The following is a 21,127-nucleotide window of genomic DNA, read 5'->3' as shown; positions in this document are numbered from 1 at the left end:
CCCAGCCCTGTTGCCTTTCTCTGGACCCACTTCAGCCTCTCAAAGTCATTCTTGCAGTCAGAGGCCCAGAACTGGACAGAGCACTTGAGGTGAGGCTGCTGCACCCTCAGGTCCTCCTCCACTAGGCCACTTCTCCTCCAGTCTGTTGCACTGCCTGGGATTCTTGTGACCCAAGTGCAGACTGGGCACTTGTTGAACCTCACACAATTGGCCTCAGTCCATGGATCTATTTCTTTGTGTGGGGTTGCATGGCACATGGGGATAAAGCTCAGCATGCTTACAGCTGCCTTTTGGGGTAGGTATCTAAGGTGAAGAACATCCTGGGAGAGAAGATCAGCCCTGCCCTTTACAGGATCTCTTTGTGGTGCCGGGCGCTCAGGGAAGGTCTCTGAGTGACAGCCTGGCACATTTCCCTCTGAGGCCTGGCTGTCTTCCCCTCAGTGTTCTGAGGGAGATCACAGAATCACAGACCCAGTTAGGTTGGAAAAGACCCATGAGCCCAAAAAAAAAGACCCAGGAGGTCATCGAGTCCAACCTATGACTCAAACCCATGAACCAGACCATGGCACCAAGTACCACGTGCAGTCTTTCCTTAAACACCTCCAAGGGCAGTGACTCCGCCGCCCCCCTGGGCAGCCCATTCCAATACATAATCACCCTTTGGCGTGAAAAAATTCCTCCCTATGTCCAGCCTGGACCTCCCTTGGTGCTGCTGGAGACTATGTCCAAACTCTCGCTGCTTGCCTAGTAGATTCCCACCCTCACCTGGCCACAACCTCTTAGCAGGTGGTCCCAGGGAGCAAGAAGGTCCCCTCAAGCCTCCTTTCCTACAAGCTGAGCCCCCCCAGCTCCCTCAGCCGCTCCTCAACAGACTTGGGCCTCAGGGTTGTGCGCCACTAGATGTGGTGTCAGGGGGAGCAGCGTCAGGCGCGGCTGGAAGCTCCTGGCCCACGCTTCGAGGCTGTGAGAGGAGAACCGCAGCCCCCAACAGCACCCAGAAGCCCCGGCTCCTGCCGGTCCGTGAGGGGAGGACGGCCCGGCCCCGCCCCGCCCCGCCCCTCAGGGGCGAGGCCCCGCCCCGCGCACGCGCGGCCGCGCTGTACGCCTGTCAATAAAGCTTGAACAAGCGCCGCGCCGGGGCCGCCGTTTTGGCTTGGGTTTTTTGGGGTTTTTTTTGGTTTGTTTTTTTTTTTTTTTTAATTGTGGGATTTTCTCGTTTTTCTTTTTTTTTTTCCCTTCCCCCCCTTCTTTTTTTTTTTTTTTTTTTTTTAGGAACTTTATTTTCCCCCGCGCGCACGGGGATGCGCTGAGGCCGCTCCGCCCGGCCCGGCCCGGCCTCGGCATGTCGGGCAGCCGCCCGCCGCACCCCGCCGTGCCGCCCGCCGCCACACCGGCCTCCTCTTCCTCGTCATCCTCATCATCCTCCTCCTCCTCGGCGGCCATGGCCCCCGGCTCGTCCTCCTCGGGCGGCGCAGCGGCGCGGCCCGTGCTGGTGGCGGCGGCCGTGTCGGGGTCGGGCGCGGGGCTGGCCCGGCTGGCGGCGGGGGCGGCGCGGCCCGGCGGCTCCTCCGCGGCGCCGGGGGGCGGCGGCAGGAAGAGGCCGCTGCTCACCCCGCTCTGCAACGGGCTCATTAACTCCTACGAGGACAAGAGCAACGACTTCGTGTGGTGAGCGCGATATGTCGCTGGGGGAAGCCGGGGCGCCGCCATGCCGTCGGGAAGCCTGGGGAGTGTGGAATAGCGGCGGGAGGAGGGAGCAGCCGGCAGCCCCTCCTGGCGCTGGAGCGGCTGCTGCCCTCCGGGGGTTGTGGCTTTGGGGTTTTCCCTCTTTTGTGTCTCTCTCTGTCAGAAATAGTGTGGCCAGCAGGGCTAGGGAAGTGATTTTCCCTCTGTGCTGGGCTCTGGTGAGGCCACACCTCCAGTCCTGTGTCCAGTTCTGGGCCTCTCAATTCTGGAAGGACATGGAGCTGTTAGAGAGGGTCCGGAAAAGGGCAGCGGAGCTGGGGAAGGGGCTGGAGCACCAGGACCAGCTGGGAGGGGAGATGGGAGCCTGGGGAGAAGAATCGGCTCAGGAGGGGACTTTATCACTTTTTAGAACTTTGTGACAGGACGTTGCAGCCAGGTGGGGATCAGACTCTCCTCTCTGATAGCTAGCAACAGGACAAGTGGACACAGCCTTAAGCTGCACCAGGGGAGGTTTAGGTTGGATGTTAGGAAGAATTTCTTCCTAGAAAAGTTGATTATATATTGAAATAGGCTGCCCAGGGAGGTGGTGGAGTCACCATCCCTGGAGCTATTCAGGGAACTGGACGCAGCATTCAGAACTCTGCTCTGGTCTAGTTGGCATGGTGGTGTGGGGTCATAGGTTGGACTTGATCTCAGAGGTCTTTTCCAACCTAACTGATTCTCTGATTTTGTCTGGTTTAAGCCCTGTGTAGCAGCATTGCCTTCACCCTTTCTATTTTTAAGCAAAATGAAGTTGTTCCTGGCAGGTTCCTCCTTAAGTGCCCCCAAGTTGCTGGAAAGGCCCTGCAGCACGAGATGTTTCCTCACAGCATTCTGACAACACAGCAACTGCCTTGTGTTCCTGGACAATGTGACCTCGAGTGGTCTGGAGCCCTCTCATCTTGGGAAGAGGAATCAGCAAAGGATTAAGTGCCCCTCTGGAAGGGACTCCAAGGAGCCTCATGATGGTTGATAGCTCCAGCAAAGCTGGCTTGGTTTGCCCATGTTGCTGGGAAAGGTTGTCTAGTTTGAAACAGCAATAAGTTTTGTGCCAAGCAGGCACCTAAAACTAGATTAGTAGGGAATTTCTTCTGTGATGGTTTAAACATTTTTCAGATGTTATTTTCTAGAATCCAGCCATCCAGCTGTAGCTCATAGCTGGAAATCACCTTTCAACATAATTGGCAAACTAAGGCCCATGGTTTGAGAACTGTTGGTAATTTGCAGTTCTGAAGAGAACCTGTTGCTGGTGGGATTCAAAGCTCCCAACATAAGAAGTAGGTTTGATTTTTGTAGCTGGCTGGATGTGCTAAAATGTGAGAACAGGAAGTAAGGTTAGGTCCTTAGAGAGAAAGGGAAGAGGTAGGAAAAAGATCAAGTTGTAGGAAAGTCATGTATGGAAAGGAAATAGTAAAAAAAAGAAAATTATAAGGGCCACAGCTTCCAAGATGATTTTGATAGCTCTAATGTAAGCTCTGACTTACAGGTGAGGATTGGATGTGAGGCATCTCCCAGAGGACAAGTATTGTCTGAAAACCCTGTAGCTTAACTTTACAGCTTGTAAAGTCTTTAGCAGAGTTGATAGGAAATACCTTTGCTACTGAAGTGAAAACCTGAAGCTGCTAAGAAGTTAGTGGCAGAAAAAACAGTAAGTAATTGCTAGGAATAAGTAATAGTCAAAAATTACTGCTTATTACTGTAGTTAATAGTTTGCTCAGTAGCAGAATGGGGATGAGAGGACTGCTGCCATCAGCTGATGCCCTGCTCTGGTTCTAGGCCATGTTAGGTGGATTTAAGGGCTCTTGGCGTGAGCTCAGTTGCTCACAGGTTTTCTGGTGATGGGGTATGAACACAAGTGCTCATTCTCCTCTGTTCCCTCTACTCTTACACTCTGGCAGTAGAGTTCTGCCAGCATGGCTCCCTGCTCTTTCCAGTCAGCTCTTATTTCCTATTTTGTTGTCTGTTGTAGAAATAAGGGGTTTGGAAAGGAAATTACACCCATAACCAATTTGTAGACTTGACATATTTTTAGATGGCTCAGAAAGCTGAGGTTCTTGCTGCTTTTTCTGCAGGTAAGTACTGTACATGCTTCAAGGAGAACCTGTAATTAGCTGTTTTCTCATCATTGAGAAGCACTACTGACTGAACAAGTGAGAGGAAAGAGATCAGCCCAGTAGTACTCAGGGCAAAATGTCTTTTCTTAGTATTTACAAGAGCCACATTGAGCATACTGAAGCTTTAAGAGCAGACAATGATTATAGTTAATTTGGGTTTTTCACGACTCTATATTTCTGTGGGCTAAAGGGCTTGTTCTTACTTATTAATGTTCTAGCTTCAAATAACAGTATCCATCTTTTTTTTAATTTGAGTTAGCAGTACAGTTATGTAGAAATAAACCAAACTGGGCAGCTCTGGAGTTTTGAGCAATGTCCAAGAAGGCAGGTGTGTTTGTTTAAATAATTGATTTAAACAAGCTTTGCACATCTCAGTGTGAGAAACAGAAGTTTCCCCCTATGCCCTTTTTGCCTCTATAAGGATAATTCAAGATGCTGCCAGCTGCAGAGAGCACTTGATAATTTTTCTGAACATGAGCTGTGAGTTTCTGTTAGCTACAGCTGTAAGCTCAGTGGTAGATTATGCCTGTACCAGATAGAAGGTGGGAAAGAGAAAAGAAGTTTGGGTGAGTTTTGAACATCAAAGTGCAAGTGCAAATTCCTTCAGTAATGTTAATATGTGAGACCTCCCTGTCTGTCTTCTGAATGCACTGTCTCAAGTGAGGCAGAGGCTCTAGGGTAAAAATTGTCTTGTGTTGCTGCTTTGGGTTGTGAAATGTTTAGCCAGTGTATGCTCAGGAGTTTGCAAATGCCTCCTGTTTGTGGTGTATGCCACCTTCTGCCTGGAAATGTGTAACTCCAGTCAGGACTGCAGGTAGGTCTGACTTAGTGGGCAACTTTATTATAACAGGGAAAACTTTGATTCTCTTAGTGCAGGCTGCAGAATAGAAAGGTATTTTGGTGCTGCTCCTGTAGCCAGTTGTCTTTCCACTTGCCTGGAGAGTGTCTGAAAGGGACTTCTCTAATCAGGTGATTTTCTGCTGCCCGGCAATGTAATTGCTTAGTTTTCCCAGGCCTTGTATTAGCCCTCCCAATTAGTGGTTGACTAAAGCTCTTTAAAACCAGTTACTATCTGCTTGGCTCCCTGGATGGAGTGGCTCTTACCTGGCTCTTCAGTGTTTGCTTCATACCAGTCCTTGTTTCTGAGCTCTGGCACAAATCATGGAAGAGGGGGTGTTGCACACTGATCTGGAGATCAACACCCAGTACCAGAGCTCAGCTGTGGGAAGGGCTGTGTGCCACCTGGACTTACAGGTTCATGGGTTTTTAAAACCAGTTCTTTCCTTAGCTGGTTACCTGTTAATCCAGGCATGGGCTGAGTGTAGTTGTTCCCATTTTTGTGGTCTGGAAAGCAATTTTAGTAAGGAATATTGCAAATTTGCCCTGAAGTCACAAACTAAAAACACAGCAAGCTGTTTGCATGCCATCTACAAGGAGTTTTACTACCAGTTGTTATAATAGAGCCTCAGAGTGAGTAGATAGTACCAGCAATGATCTTTAACCTGGCTACTTTCAATGGGAAGGACAGAGCCTGCAGCAAGTCCTGGTCTCTGAGTAGACCAGAGAGGAGCTGAACAGGAGGCAGGCACTATAATAAATCTTGTTTGCTACTGAAGTGTGTTTAAATATCATAGTGACCACTTCAGCCAGGTGTTTGTGGACCATTAGGGTGACATTAGCGCTCTTGAGAGGTGCCTGGAAAACAACTGGTAAAACTTAGAGCCATGAACTTGATTAAAGTAGATGATTAAAATGTTTGAGGTCTGCCCTGCAGAGAAAGAATGGTAAACTTTTGCAGTGCTGGATTAAAAAATATTTTTAGTGTTTATTAGATGCTGATGGCTTATTTTGCAGAGATCAGTGACATTTTTGACTTGCTGAAGTTTTTTGCATCCTTTTAACCTGACCCTGCTGCTTAAGACAAGTAGAGAATAAGCTACTTCATGCACAGAAGCCTTGATTTCACCATACTTCTGCTTCCCTGTTACAGTGTACACTACAAACTGTAACATGTCGCAAGTCCCCATCCCTCCTCTTTCTTAACTTTCCCTTTGAGTTAGATTAGCTTCAAACAACTGTTGCGTAGCAACTTCCACGTGTTGCAGTCAGTTTAGCTTCAGTTTGTATTGAAATATATCAATCTTGTTTCCAGTTGTAAATCGGGGAGCATTTCAGGGGAAACAGTTCTTAATGGAAACTTCAGTACCTTTAATGTTGTCTCTGATACTGAATAGCTCTATTTGTTGGCTCTGATTGCTTTTTCTCAACTATTTTGGCTCTGTCACTTCTCCAGTCAAACTGGTATGAAGGTGTAGTTTGGGAATAGTGATCTCGTGTGACTGGCATGTTAGGAGGTAATCTTCCTATTTTAGCTCTAATTTGTGATGTTCTCCTGCAGACAGGGGAACATTACAGCCTTGTTGATTGCTGCAGGGCATTAGGAGCATCACCTCTGGCCCTGTGGGGAATAGCAGTTTCTAGCATGACGCAGAGCATATACTTCAGTTATACAGTGTGAATAGAAGGAGGTCAAGAAGTTAAACTGTTCATCACCATTGCCAGTAGGGAGAAACTACCCTTAGATATTCATCTAACCCTAAGTCTTAGACTTCCTCTTTTAAAGTCCAGCTAACAAAATTCAGAGATGCCTTATTCTCCTACTAATAATCAGCCCGTGCTGGCTGAGTGTGCTTGTGACTTATTCTGACTAAACAGTGCCTTGAAACTAAGTAATTTGAAAAAAGTGACTTGGACTCCTGAAGTTGGTGCTACTCAAGGCAAGTGTAGAAAAAGGTCTGTCAAGGTGGAAGAGGGACAGGTGTGTATTAATTATTCTTCAGGCCTCTTTTGAGATTGCTGCTCTCTGAACCAAATGAGCCTTCTGGTTTGATTCGTTTGCCTTTACTCTGTTTGTACAGGTGATTTGGTGGAATTTCTAGGACAAGCTCGCTTGTATATTAGACTGGACAAACCTTTCATGACAGCTGTGTTTTCCAGTGTGGTGATTCAGAGCAGGGGCTTGCATTAGCAGGGGCCACAGCTTCACCTCTGTGTATTAAAAAGTATTTAGGAGGTGTTTCCTGGTTTTGTTAAGATTTGTTTTCTAATGGGGTAACAACTCTACATATATAGAGTATATGTTCGTATACTCTAAAATAGATTACAGAATGGGGAATGCCTTCTGTGGAGATGCTCCCCTCCCCTGCTCAGACAAGCATTGCTTTTTTCAGTCTGATCTGGGTTTTGGATGCAGGAAAGATTCCTGCTTTGCAGAAGCTGTTAACAGTTTATTAACAGCACTTTCGGTGAGAACTGTCTTGTTGGCAGAAGGTGGGAGGAGGCTGTTTCTGAAGAAAACAAGTGCTGGTGAAAGCCTCTCGGAACTGAGATTGGTGTGGACTTGAAGGGAGTGACAGGAGAGCATTTGGATCTCTGTAAGGCCTTGAAAACAATCTGAAGCTTGTGACCCTGCTGATCCGTGTGTTATGTGCAGAGCTGTGATGTTGCTGCCCATGGCATCTTGCTGGATGGTTGGCCAAGACCTGGAGATGAGTATGTATGTGACAGCAAATCCCACCAGTTATCAGGGGGAGCAGCCACAGGAGTCACTGGAAGTATGATGGATGCAGCTTTCCTGTTTCATTTGTGTTTCATTTTCCTTTCGAACATGTCACAGGCAGAGGAGCCAGATTTCTTCCACTGCCCATCTCACTGGATTCCTTTCTCTTCTTGGGCTCAGGTTCCTGTGGAGCACTGCTTGCTTGCACATCCTTCTCTTCAGATCCCTGCTTTGGTTCTTGGTGATCCCTCGCAGAGAGCTGGCTGTGCTCTGGTCACTAACTAGTTATTCCACCTTTCCCACCTTTGGCTTGGTATCATCTGCTCCCTGTTGGTTTCATCCTGCTCTCCTGCAGCCTCAGCCCTGGCAGTGCTCTGCAGGCACACCCCGTTTGCACCTTCTCCACCCATTTGTTAGTCCTTGTTCTCATTACATCATTGCTGTTGCTGATCTGCTCTGCCTCTTTGTGCCACTTTTAAAAATGATCGATAGCTTTTGTTTGAACCCTAGTACAGATAGTGTGAAGGTTCTTCTGCAGCCTGTTGAAGATTCTCTGGCTTTGTTTAGGTTGTCTGCAGGTGTTAAAAGCTTAAGGGTGAACACTTACTGGTTTCTAATTGTAGCAAACTTCAGTATCATTCAGAGTTCAAAGGACTGTGGATTGCCCTTTTGATCTTTATACTGCTTGGCTGATGTTGCACTAATATGTCCTTTCATTTTACATATAGGAGATTATAACCTAAGCATAATTAGGTGGTTGCTTTGCGTTAATAATACTTTTCTTCATATTTTAACATAAAAAAGTAATCTTTCTGATTTTTACTTTGCTTTGTTTTCAGCCCCATCTGTTTTGATATGATTGAAGAAGCGTACATGACAAAATGTGGACACAGCTTCTGGTAATGCTTGGTTTCTTGTAGTGCATAAAATGTCCATCTCTTACAGCATGTGCAGACAGGTGTTGCTGTGATACCCTTTCATTCTGAGTTTGTTTCTTTTCTGTCTTCTGTCCCTACACTGAAGAAGGAGGTTGAAATAAATTTTTAAAAGATGGGTACCTGTTAGATTAAAAAGAAAAAAAATCCAAGTGTTTTTAAGAAGTAGTGCTGTGCCACCGTATTTCTTCTGTAAAGAAAAAGAATGTTCATAAACTGCTGGTAACACCCACTATCCAGAGTCAGAACAGTTTGTTAATTCACCTCTATTGGCATCACCTCTATAGAGGTGTTGAGAGCAATATTGGCAGCTCCTCCTTGCCTTTGTGCAAGACTGTGCACAGTTTGAAGTGCCTTGTACATTGTAGATTGCAATTATTTTAAACCTTGTGAGAGAGGATATGCTTCAGGCTTTCCTGTTGTATTGAATTGACCCGGGCCCACTCACTTTTCAGTGTGTTATCTCTGGCTGTCATGAGGAGCAAATATTTCATGGAGAAGTGCAAGAACCCTCTAGGGGCATTTCTGGAACCACTTGCTACTTCTCCACTTCTCTAGGGATTGGTATAAATGTTGAACCATGATGTCCTATAGTGTCCTGTCTATGTTATACTCTTATAGTGTCTGCTAGTTAGAAATAAACCTTGTAAGAAATAATATTATAGTAGCATAAAGCACTTTCTCAAGCAGCAGATTCAGGTACATTTCAGAAGAATTTTGATTTGCTGCAGATAAGATAATAGCTGATTTTGTGCCCTCTGTGGTAACACTTTATCCCTGTAACTTTTTAGAGGGCCGAGATGAGAAACACTGAAATACCTTTATTCAGAAGGAGTGGACCAATGTTACCATCTGGTGTCTCTATCAGGAGCTGACATCAAGCAGGCTCTTAGTGAGATGCTTAAACCTGATGCTGAAGTGCATCTTTTCATTCCTCTGTCCCTCAATTCAAGAGTGAGCACCTTTGAAGCCACCAATAGTGAGAAAAGCAGCTGTGGGGGGCAATATGAGAAGCTGGTGAAGGTGTTTCCTCTGCTCAATTACCTAAAATGCTTCTAATGTTGATTGCTAAGTATTCAGCTAAACTAGAAGAGTTGCTTTTGAGTAATTCAATCTGTTTGCTACCTCTGCCCGTGGAAGTGGTGGGGAGCATGAATTTGAGATGGTATTGTGGCTGGAGTATCCACATTGCAGTAATCCTCAGGGAAATAAGAGTGAAGTACTTGACTAAATTTTGTAATCCTTGCCAGAAACTTTTGCTTTCTACTCTGTAGCACACTCTGAGTTCAAACACTGGAACATTTTGACTCCATTGTAGGTTCTTGGCACCACAGCTTTTAGATGGCAACACAAACAATGCACCTTGTCTAAGGCTGATATTATTTACCTCGTGCTTATTTTGTACCTTCATGTGTGCTCACTTGTTTTGTTTCTTGTTTTTTGTTTTTGAACAGCTATAAATGTATTCACCAGAGCCTGGAGGACAATAACAGATGTCCCAAATGCAACTATGTTGTGGACAACATAGATCATCTTTATCCCAACTTCTTAGGTGAGCTTTAGGCTTGCTTGCATGAGAAACATCTTAGTTGTTAAGGAAGGCAGGCACTTGTAAATTTGTCCTGTAAATTACAGTCTTCTGGATGTTGAAAATAAAATCCAAATATCAGCCCCTTGGTTGTCATTTTTATATAAAAAAGGTTAGTGCTATAAATTGTTAATACTACACTGCCTCCAGCAGTTCTCTGTGCTTAGTGACAGTAGTGAGATTAACTTGCTGCTGTTTCCATACTGTGAAAAGCAAAGCTGTTTTTCTTATGGCTAGAGATGTGAATCTCTTTACTTTTATTTTCTTGCACTCTTGTCTGCCTAGTAATAAAGGACATGCCCTGTTTACAAAGCTTGAACACTGAAAGGGTGGAAGCTGTATTAGAATCTGTGCTATTTTGGCTGCAGTAGTGAGTGAAGCCCACGTGATGGATGTAGGTGTAAATTAGATACAGAGAAAATATTCATACATAGACCTATATGCAATCCTAACTGCCCTTGAAAGAGGGAGTACATGTTGCTAGCTGGAAATACAGTTTAAAACTTAGTTTTGTGGAGAAAAGATTAAAGGAAACACATTGCAGTGTGAAATATCAAATTAGAGCAAATCTTGATTTCATGAGCTGAGATACCCATTTAATAATAAATGTCTGAAAAGCCACAGTAGCCAAGGAAGGCTTCAGAAATGGGCGTCCTGATTTAGACCTAATCATGTTGTGCTGGAGATGGTGCTGAGGCAGGTCTTGGAGTACATGTTGGGCTAAAGAGTGTTTCCACACTTCTGTGTCCAGGGATTTGAGGTATATGTTGGAGAGGGAAGAGCTTGTATGTATATGTGTGCAAAGGATTGAAGTTATCTTTCTCTTTGCATTCTCTAGATTGGCACAAAATTAAATTATAGCAAAAGTATATCTTTAGAAATGCACATGATAAGGAAAAACTTGTTCTATTTAGCTGGGCTGACTCTTTGGCCTATAGTAGAACATTACCTGATTTATCTCCCTCATACTCTTCTCTGATATACTTTTGCCTTGGAGTTGAAAAACTTTCTCAGGGAACTGTGGGTGTTCAGAAAAAGGAACTGAATCAATTTGGAGAATGTGTAGGCATTGTATTTGTTGATGATTTTAAAAAGTGTCTATATACATTATAAAAAACCACCACAGAATAAAATTAGTAAGGAAAATAGTGGAGACATCTTCTACTGTTTTAATTACTGAAATGCATCTTACTGTGGAATTAATAACTAAAGTAAATATATTGAGGTAGAACTTACATACTGGTCTGGTGAAGTTTAAATCCATCTCCTTGATATCTTATTTATATTTTTTAGTTAATGAATTAATTCTTAAACAGAAGCAAAGATCTGAGGAGAAAAGACTCAAACTGGACCATTCAGTGAGTAGCACCGTATGTTCCAACTTTTTTACTTTATATTTATTTAATGATTCTGTGCAGCATTTGTAATTACATGACTTAACTGAGAAGAGATTGCACTGTTGAGCTGATGCTTTAACTTGCTTTAAGAGGGAATAATACCAATATCAGTGGCAGTAGATCCCTTCTACCTTGTTAACTGCTGTTCTTCCTCCAGCAATATGTGCAGAGAGAAGCTGTGTTAGCATAGGCAAGTGTCCTTTGATGTATTGCATATAACCTGGGAAACTGCCCATGGAAGTACACTTGTTTAAAGGTAATAATTTTCGTTGAGTGTTGGAAATTACAGCTACAATGAGAGCAGTGAATGATTAGAAGTGCCACGGGCTTGTCTGATCACATGTGAGAAGCTGTGTTCTATCAGGAAACTGGAGGAATGCTGATACCAACCACAAGAGGGAGAAAGATACGTTTGGAGTCTGGTGTTCTGGTTCAGATGCCACATAAAACTGCCTGCATATCTTCTAGACTTGCTTCATGTCACAGAGTCAGGGCAGGATCTGTGTCCTCAGTTCATCAGGAGCTCTCTACAGCACCTGTGGATGTTCTTGTGCATTAAGATCAAAAAGAAGATATGACATGAGCAAAAAAACTTGCATGTTTGACCTGCTATGTCTGACATCCTTGTATTTTGTAATTCATAAATAAGATTGCAAAATAATATTAAAAACCATGGAGCACCTGTTTTTAAAAGCTTCTATTAAAATGGTATTAATTTAAGGGCTGTGTTGCAGAAGCTGATGCTGTCTGTTTGAAAAGAGCATTCTTTAAAGATTCATTGGTTTACTCACAGTAAGTTTTTATATTCATTATAAAATATGCATATACCATGTTTAATATAAAATATGCATAAACCAGATATGGTTTGAAGTGCACACAGCTGACCTGAAGGCATATGCAGTAGCTTCTTGGGAATTGGTTTTACCCTTTAAAAGCTGTGCTTGTAGATGCACCTGTTTTTGATACCTGTCAATAAGTGGACAATCTACCATGACTTCATGCCCAAAACAGTGGTGTGCCTACCTTTTGACAGCAAATAAAAATACACACATCTAAAAAAGAGTAATGTTGCTCCTGTGCCCCTTCTTTAATGTGCCTTGTATTACTTTTGGTATTAAGGGAAGTCATCCAAGACACATTGCAGCAAATGCAATAGTCATGGTCTCATTAAGAAACCATGTTAAGGCATGTTTGAACATTTGAGTAGTTTAGCAGTTGTACAATTAACTAGTGCATTAGTCTATTAAAATGTGTCTCAAATCCTGTTCACTTGCTTAAAAATCATGGGGTTTTTTCCTAGTTACTCCATGTTGAAATTGAGTTTTTGGCCCGAGTGGTTTCCATAGGTTCTACTGAGCACTGTATGAAAAGTTCTGAATTCTATATGGATGTTTATATATTTTATTTTTCTTAATGTACTTAATAAAAAAAGGCTACAACCCTTGAGAAAATATCTGATTTAGACTGGATGGTATTTCTAGTTTTTGCCAATTTAAATAAATTGATTTAGTGTCATAGCTTTTTTAGGACAGGATTTTTTAATCCAACTTTGTTTCTTAGAACATCTCAGCTGTTCCTGTTGGTTCCTGAAGCTTTTTGATGTAAAGCTGTGCTGGCATTAACCTATTATTCTTGTTCTCCTGTGCTTAAAGATACCTTTTTTTAATTGATAAGAAGAAGAGAAAAGAGCCTTCAGGGAAGAATGGGCTGTATAGTAATATTTTGGTTCTCTGAGGAGTCCCCCACAGCTCCAAGCAGTTTAAATGAGATCAACCTGATTAGCTCAATCTTCTACCCAGCTTTTACATTTCCCTGACACTTAGGAAGAGTAATGTGAGAGGTGACAGTAGAAAAAAATAATCTGATACTACCCTCTTTGATTTGAGTTTAGCATGAGGGTTTTACCTATTACTTGATCTTAAAAAAAATTAAAAGGTATTGGTGCATTACGGTATTTCAGATGTAATCCAAATAAGCTTGGATAAATGTGAAGGGGGTTTTTTTCTCTCCAAAGAAACATGTTCTCAGAATCTGGGGCACAAATCAGATAAAATTGTTGCTGTGAAATAGTCTTTTCCCAGCAGCAGCAGCAAATATGCTTTCATGAAGCATAAATATATTCCAAATAAGATAAGAAGTTCCACAGTAGGTCAGAGGAGCCATATCCTGCACTTATGGCAGAATCGAGAATCTGGGTGCATGAAAACTGGGTTGGAGTTTTACAGAGATGAACTATTTGAACTATTGCTGTGTTGCTTTTAATAGCTGTTGTTGGATGGCTTATGCAGCCCTGGATGGCTTGGACTCACCATCTCTTCCACATCTCTTGTTCTCTTTTTAGAATGGCCACAGGTGGCAGATAATTCAAGATTTGTTGGGAACTGATCAAGACAATCTTGACTTAGCCAATGTCAACCTGATGCTGGAGCTGCTGGTGCAAAAGAAGAAGCAGTTGGAAGCAGTAAGAAGTTTTTCTTTAAATGAACACTGTTTATTTAGAATTTTTTTTTTCTTTTGATACCTTTTCCTGCAAGCAAGATTCTGTTGGTGAATTAATTGCTCAGTATTTTCTCTTGTGTTTTGATGTTTTAAAGATGAGAGTTTTGCTGACCTTTGTAGTGAAGTAACACTTCAACTGTGATGCCCTTAACATGCTTATAATTTTGTTGCTGGCAGGGTTTTATAAACAAGCAGGGAAAACAGAAAAGGAATAAGAGAAAATGACTCACAGGACACAGACAAGCACGTGAAGAAGTTTGCTAATTGTCTGTTGCACAAGTAAATGTCAGATCATTCTTAGTAATAAGGATGAAGAAGTCCAGAATATAGATTAAAGAGTAAACACAGTGAGCATGTGAAAAGGATCACACCCTTTAGTTTCTGCTGGAACCTTAGAATCTGAATGACCACCTTTCCTGAAGGCTTTTTCAATATTTAATGCTTGAAAGAAAAGTTCAGATGTCTTTATGAGGCTGGTTTGAAGATTTAGCCAATATGAAGCAAGCTGTTCCTATGATTTAAATGAAATGTAGTTGATTTGGGTTAATTCTCTGTGTAATTGGCCATTCCATGCTGTTCATTTCAAGTGATCATTTTCAAGTTATGAGAACCAGACCTTAAAATTAGACTGGATTATTACAGAATTTGACCCAGTGAACTTAGAGTAGGAGGGTAGATTTTGACAGTGCTTTGAAACAGGTGAGGAAAAATTGTATTGGGAATATCTTGACTTATTCACTCTTAAGGAATCAATATTTACAACTTGTGGTTCTGATGGAAAGAAAGTAACCCCAAAATATGCTTGACTATCAGAAGAACTGTTATGTTGCCTTACTGCATGGGGACTTGTAAATATGTTTCTTGTGGTTCAGTGAAGTTTTGGTGGGGAAAAAGAGAATAAAACTTTTTTCCTCTGTAAACCTTTTTGTATGATTTGTGACAGATCTGAAGCAAAGAAGGCATATGACTGAGTGTATAAGTATTTCTGAGTATGAATATCTTCCAAGGATGCTAAGTCTAAAAAGTGAAATCACACCTGACATTTAAAGAATAATTTTAAAGCATTTTTCTTGTCTAGCTTTACTTACTTCACACTTATTATTGTCAGATCATGGGGAGTAAAAAAAAATAACTGTAGAAAAGTAGTATTTTTGCATTCAGTGTCTTTACTTTCCCTGTCCCCTCTTCCTTTCCTGGATTTTATGTGCTCCTATGTCTTGATCCTTTTTGAGTGTATGTTCACAATCCTTTAATAATAAATGTTTTGATAAGTTGTGAAAATAACTTGGAATGCTATGATATGATTAGGGCTATATTAATGCTGTTATATAGGTCTGAATTTTTTTTCCTCTTGGGTGAAAATACTATGCTGATGGCTGAGGTAAAAAACCTGTTATGAAAAATATTAGAAGGGATGGTTTAGTTTAATAAGTGACTTTATTGTTGTCTTTCACTCTGGAGAAATCTTCAACAGTAACTTCTACATAAGCATAAATGTAAATTTTGGGGGAAGTAGTTTTTTTTATATAAATACTTCATCCTTTAGTATGTTGATCATGAAGTGGATGCTAAGGATCTTCCAGGATAGGAGAGTCTGTGAGGAACCTGTATTCCAAAATCTATTATAGGTGCAGTAGCCAAAGAAAAAAGAAATATTTCAAATTATTGGTAAGGAATGTTGCCTTCACATAAAAACTTGTTGTGAACCAAACAGAACTTTTAAGACCTGTGAGATAAAGTAAAACTACCATTTTAAAAACCTCCTTAAGCTATTTTCCTCTTGGAAACCTCTAAATGAAAGTAGTTTCTGTGCTGTGTGGATTTCTGTGTGTAAAGTGACTATTTGTTTTTCTTGATGTACATGGAAGAGTTACGCTTCTTTATTTGCTGTGTTACAGGAGTCCCATGCTGCCCAATTGCAGATCCTGATGGAATTCCTTAAAGTTGCCAGGAGAAACAAACGAGAGGTAACTTGCTTTGTGTTTCAGCTGGTGAGGTGCTGTCTGCTGCTTTCTCCCAGTGCATTTCTGTAGAAGTGATGTGTCAGCCTGGCATTATTTCTGCAAAGAATAACTCAAGGCGTGTTGGGGGAAATTTCAGACAGTGGACACATGGGTTTGAAGGAAAATTAATCTTTTTATGTATGACAGCTTCAATTTTTAATCATTTGCCTTCTCATCTCAAGCTGGTGAAGCATGTGGGAGTACAGAGACTCCTTGGTGTAAATGAACATCAGTTTCTTGAAAGAAGATTGTTTTCCCAACACAGAAAAAAATCAGAGACTGAGAAGGATTGAAATTATTTTCACTACCAAGTTTTTTCCTTTAGTTTATCAAATAGCATGACTAATGTGGTGACATAAAAGAACTAATATTCTGTGCTTCTTCCTTATTTGTCCTAAAATGAGTGTCTCAAGGAATATGAGAGAGTTCTATAATCAGATACACATGGTTTGGGACTCTTCCTTTATAAGGTTATTCAGTGCATAAACCCGGATACCACAAATAGCCCAGAAACCTAGAAAAAAGATCATGAAAACAGTGGAAGGACGAGCTCTTGTGGTCCATGGTTTCTGAGAAAAGATGTGAAGTGCAGAAGACCCAGCAGTGTGACTGTAAGGTCAAACTTGAAATCATGTAAGAAGCCTTGTCCAGAATGGATTGAGGGTCCAGTTATGGAGTGATTCCAAAGCAAGTCTGGAGTCTGTCCACCAACAGATATCCATGGCCAAAACCAACAAGGGTTGTGGAAAGTCCAAAGAAGGGCAAGAGAGCTGGTGAAGGGTCTGGAAAACATCTTACAAGGAGCAGCTCAGGGAGCTGGGGTTGTTTAGTCTGGAGAAAAGGAGGCTCAGTGGGGATTTCATTGCTCTTTCTAACAACCTGACAGGAGGTTGTAGTGGGGGGGAACTCAGGCTCTTCTGCCATGTCTCAGGTGTAAATATGAGGGGAAATGACCTCAGGTTGCACCAGGAGTGATTCAGATTAGATACTAGAAAGTATTTTTTTCACTGAAAGAGTGGTCAGGTTTTGGAGTAAATTGCCCAGGGAGCTGGTGGAGTCACAGTCTCTGGAAATGTCCAAGAGGCATCTGGATATGGATTGGGGAATATGGTTTAGGAGTTAGGGTGGTGCTGAGGTGGTGGTTGGATGAGATCAGCTTGAAGGTCTCTTTCAACCTTGATTCAGTGAGTTTCAGTACCTGGGAAGCCTTTCTCATCTGCATCTGTATCTATCTCTTTGGCTTGAGTAATAATTTTTAAAGGATAACATCTTCTTTTAAGGCTAAAGAAACTTAATTTTGGCTGCAGATCTCTGAAAACAGCCTTCAGAACATCCTGAAGGCAATTGTGACATATAGTTTATTTAGGATCCCCTATGTCCCTGCTCATGTATTCCCTCTGCCAAGACTTCCTCTATGTTATTTTGTACCCCCTTTTATATTCCAGTGTGAAGTGCAGACTGTCACATCTCCAAAGACTTCTGTGCAGGCCTGTCAGTTCTGTCCTTGCCCTAGAGCTTAGTGTCTGGCCTTGCCATTTATTTTGAGGGAAATGAGGACTTGTCAGGCTTGTAGGAGTCTTTGCTCTCACTTGATAAGAGTAAGAAAGAGAAAAATCAGTCGGTAGATGCATGCAAAATACAGACCAGTCCTTAGGATAGTTTTATATCTCAAAATCTGTCTTGGGCAGTCAGTTTACAAATGGAGTAAATTGGTGCTTCCTTTTTGGTAAGTGATGAGATCCTCCCTGTAGCTGGTGGAGCTTGTGGCAAGCACAGAGGAGTTACTCTTTGCGGTAAGACAGTGGTGATGTATCCAGACTGCAGAAAGCCTGAGAGGGTGGCTTGGAAGGTGAGAAGGGGGGGTTAAATGACCATTTAATAATGCAGTAAAGGTTATCAGAGCTTCTGAAGTTCACTGTGGTTTCTTTTGATGCTGTGAGAGGTGACTGTTAAAGAATTGAGCTCAAGGAACATGTGTGGACCCTGGAACAATGATGTATTGCCCATAATTGTGAGTCATACAAGGAGCCTTATTATGGGGAGGAGTATGACCTTTTTTCCTTTCTTAATTCAGGCTTGGATAGCTGCAGAGTAAATGCAATTTCACTCAGTAAGCCATAGTTGTAAAGATAAGGATAAGTTCTTAATAAATAAAGATTTTTTTTTTTTTATGTATGATCCTGAGTTCTTATTTCTAATTTTTTGCTTAAATGTTTAATGGAACTTTGGTAACTTTGCTTCCTAATATGCCTCTTTGAATACTATTTATTGCAAGGGGGTTTCATTTACTGCATACTGCAAGTTCTTACAGAGGGGCTAAGGTACTTTTGTAAGTGAATACAGGTATTGCCTTAGAGTTAGTGTATCTGTGTGGTGTTTCCCGTGTTCAGAGTAGATGATTAACCACCTGTAGCTCTTCTTGCCCTACTTCACTCATAAGTTATGGATTGTTTTTCTCTTGCATTAATGAAATGGTGAGTTCTGAGCATATTGGAGTGGGTTTACAGCTAGAAGAAAACTATCTTTTAGGCTTGTACTTCAGAATATTTGTGCAGTCAAGTCTTTTGACAAATGCCTCTTTGCCACCTTCTCATAATTTCTCTAGAAGATAAATGTGAGGTTCAGCACCTGCAGCAGTTTCTATTAGGAATCCTGTTTTGATCTCTTCATAGCTTTTCAAAGTGTTGATCTTTCAGGCTAGAATTTACTGCATGTGTTTTGCACAAAGGTGCTTGCAAACCCTTTTTCTTTTGAAGTTTATGTATTTTGTTTTCTTTTTGACCTGGAGCAATATGGCAAAAAACCCAAATCCTTGGCAATAGTAAGAGAAAAAAAAAAAAAAAGTCTGTCTTCAAAAGAGATTGAAAACAAATAGCTAAAGCTTAAAATACTTTTTCACACAAACAGATAGTTTTGGAGGGGAAGAATGTATTGATCACTTACAGCAGTTGGATGTCTGTCCCTAAGGCAAACTTAGCATGGCTGAGTGCTTTTCCATATGTGTGCACAGTTAATTGAATGCACACTCTGCTTTTTTGTTTTTAAATCCACAGTACTCTTCTGTTGATATTAAGGACCCAAAAAGTCTGGAAGGTCAAGATTGATAATGAAATATTATATCTTGGTGTGGTGGGTGTTTATTACTATTTTCCAGGGGAACCAAATGCAGCTGCCTGTGACTTTTTAAAATTCTTGCTTTCATGCATTTGTTGCATAAATGCTTTTGCAAATTTAACTTTGTTAATTTTGAATGTTTGTGTATTCTTTCATATTGAACACTTTGTGAGAAAACTGATTATATCACTTAATTCTCCCCACTTTTATGTTCAGTACTTGAAGGAAGAGGCCTTGCTAATTGTCTGGTCAGGATTTGAATGTCTCCAAACAGTTAGACAACACCATATATATCATATTGATAATTTATGCTAAAATATTATTAGCTCAGCTACCTGATGGTGTTTCTGTCAAGCAGCTCCATTGCTTACTGAAGGAGAATACTGAGCTTGATGATTAGTATCACAAATCAAGTTCTGCACAGGTGTTATTCTCTGGGTGCATTCATGTTTCCCTTGGCAGATGTCACTTCATTTTTATTTTTTCTTTCTAATAATGTGAAGTCAACTCTCTCATGTCTAACAAACCAGGCCTCTTTCATGTCTGCTAATGCATAAGGCTGGTTTTTTAGCTGATAAAACATCCTGGGACAGAAAAATAATCCTGAAGTGTCTCAGGCTTGTGGCACTGAGTGCCTGCTCAGCATTTCAGAATCATCGTTGTTCTTTGCACTCTCAAATGTTAGATACTAAAAATAAGAGGAGTTATTAGTTATTGTGGGGTAATTGCTGGGAATTCTAAGCATGAATTCTCCAGGGATGTCATTACCCTGTGTTAATAACTTCACCTGTCAAGCCTTATGTTCTGTGTGTTCACACATGGATGAACTAATGAGTAAGCAAGAGGAGGTGACAGAACCAGGAATCAGTCATGCTCTTTTGTTGTCATGTGGTCTTGATTACATTTCAGGACTGCTGAGAATTTATAGCTACAGTAATCTGGTCCCTATCCACTGCACTTACCTGGTATTTAAATCTATTTGCATTTCTGAGTTACTGAATGAGAGATGTGGGCTCCAGAAGCAGTGATCAGAAGCCCAAGGATACAGTGAATGTGTGAGCAGCAAACTAAAAATTATCATAGTGGTATCAGTGTATGCAGCTGGCTCTCCTTGCTGCACTGGAGAGGTCTTGCAAAGAAAGTACCTTTTACTGATACATTAAACTCTAATGCAATTAGTCTAATTGTTTAGGCAGCTTTGTTCACTTCCCCAGGTGTCCTTACCTCAGGAGGCTTTTCTGTCAGACCCTATCACTGAGCTTTCAGAGCATATTTCCTCCATACTGTAGGATGTAAATGAGGGGGAGGAATATTCAAGGTATGTAACATGCTTTATCAGCCTGGCATCTCCCTTCTCCTGCCTTTGGGAATTCTGTGTGTTAAACAGTCTGGATTTTCTTAAACCTTTCTGTTAGCTCTTCCCCAGTTGTGGGGAAACATTTATCATTTGGAGGAAGTATTGATCAGAGGAGAAATATTCTCAGCAGATAAATGTGTTATAGATGGACTGTCCCCATGGTTGAGAGGCTTGAATGCCATATTTCACTAATAAAACTTGTGGGGGCTCAGGTGTTCTTGCTTTTAGACTAACAAAATCCTTGCACCTGTTTCTAGTTGTGCAAAGACATTGTAATAGAGAGGTATTTTGTCAATGTAAGTGATATTTGCAATTAATTTATAAGACTAAAATTTCCCTAAGGTCTGAAGATGACTTTCATGCCACAGTTGCCCTGTATGTTGTAAAAGGCTCTTCATCAAAAACAATAAAGGGAAGAAAACCCAGAGACAGACAAGACTTCCAGAGAGAGAAACTGATCTTATTGTGCATTGTCATTGAGGTATTGTGTTCTACAGATAGAAATTAATTTCATTGGGTACCTTTGGAAAAGTTTCAGCTGTTGATAGTGAAGTTTGCACTGTGGTTTGTTAAAGCAGTACTTGGTGGAAAAACAGGAAGTAGGAAGATTCTGATGTTGGAGGGATGAAGCTGCAGGACAGAATTAAGGGTTTATTTACAGTGACTACCTGCTTTATCCTCCTTGGGTGGGCAGGTGATAATTTTTGTCTCATCCTGGTTGGTGCAATGGCTCTGTGCCTGGGAAAATTATGTTCCCTCTGGTAATAGTCTCATCTGTTTGTCTGGATCTATGATAGATCTATGGATCTATCTACTCCACAGGGACTCTGGATCAG

General features: G+C 41.7%; 1 protein-coding gene across 4 annotated transcripts in view; it reads left to right on the top strand.

The window, feature by feature from the left end:
• The first annotated feature begins 1,090 nt into the window (after positions 1-1,090).
• COP1 (COP1 E3 ubiquitin ligase) overlaps positions 1,091-21,127 on the top strand; it is a 124,926-nt gene continuing 104,889 nt past the window's right edge. For 2 of the 4 annotated variants that reach the window (XM_059854608.1, XM_059854606.1), the window contains exons 1-6: positions 1,091-1,668; positions 8,238-8,297; positions 9,788-9,885; positions 11,215-11,279; positions 13,660-13,779; positions 15,716-15,784. In XM_059854608.1, the coding sequence (XP_059710591.1) occupies positions 1,343-1,668; positions 8,238-8,297; positions 9,788-9,885; positions 11,215-11,279; positions 13,660-13,779; positions 15,716-15,784 (738 nt within the window). In that variant the 5' untranslated portion in view covers positions 1,091-1,342. Of the gene's footprint in view, positions 1,669-8,237; positions 8,298-9,787; positions 9,886-11,214; positions 11,292-13,659; positions 13,780-15,715; positions 15,785-21,127 lie in introns of all 4 variants that reach the window. The other 2 variants (XM_059854607.1, XM_059854605.1) reach the window with 1 other exon arrangement.

Source organism: Haemorhous mexicanus, chromosome 9, assembly GCF_027477595.1.
Source record: "Haemorhous mexicanus isolate bHaeMex1 chromosome 9, bHaeMex1.pri, whole genome shotgun sequence".
Taxonomy (NCBI): domain Eukaryota; kingdom Metazoa; phylum Chordata; class Aves; order Passeriformes; family Fringillidae; genus Haemorhous; species Haemorhous mexicanus.
The sequence above is the reverse complement of the archived record's forward strand: the minus strand, read 5'-3'. Positions and strand labels throughout refer to the sequence as shown.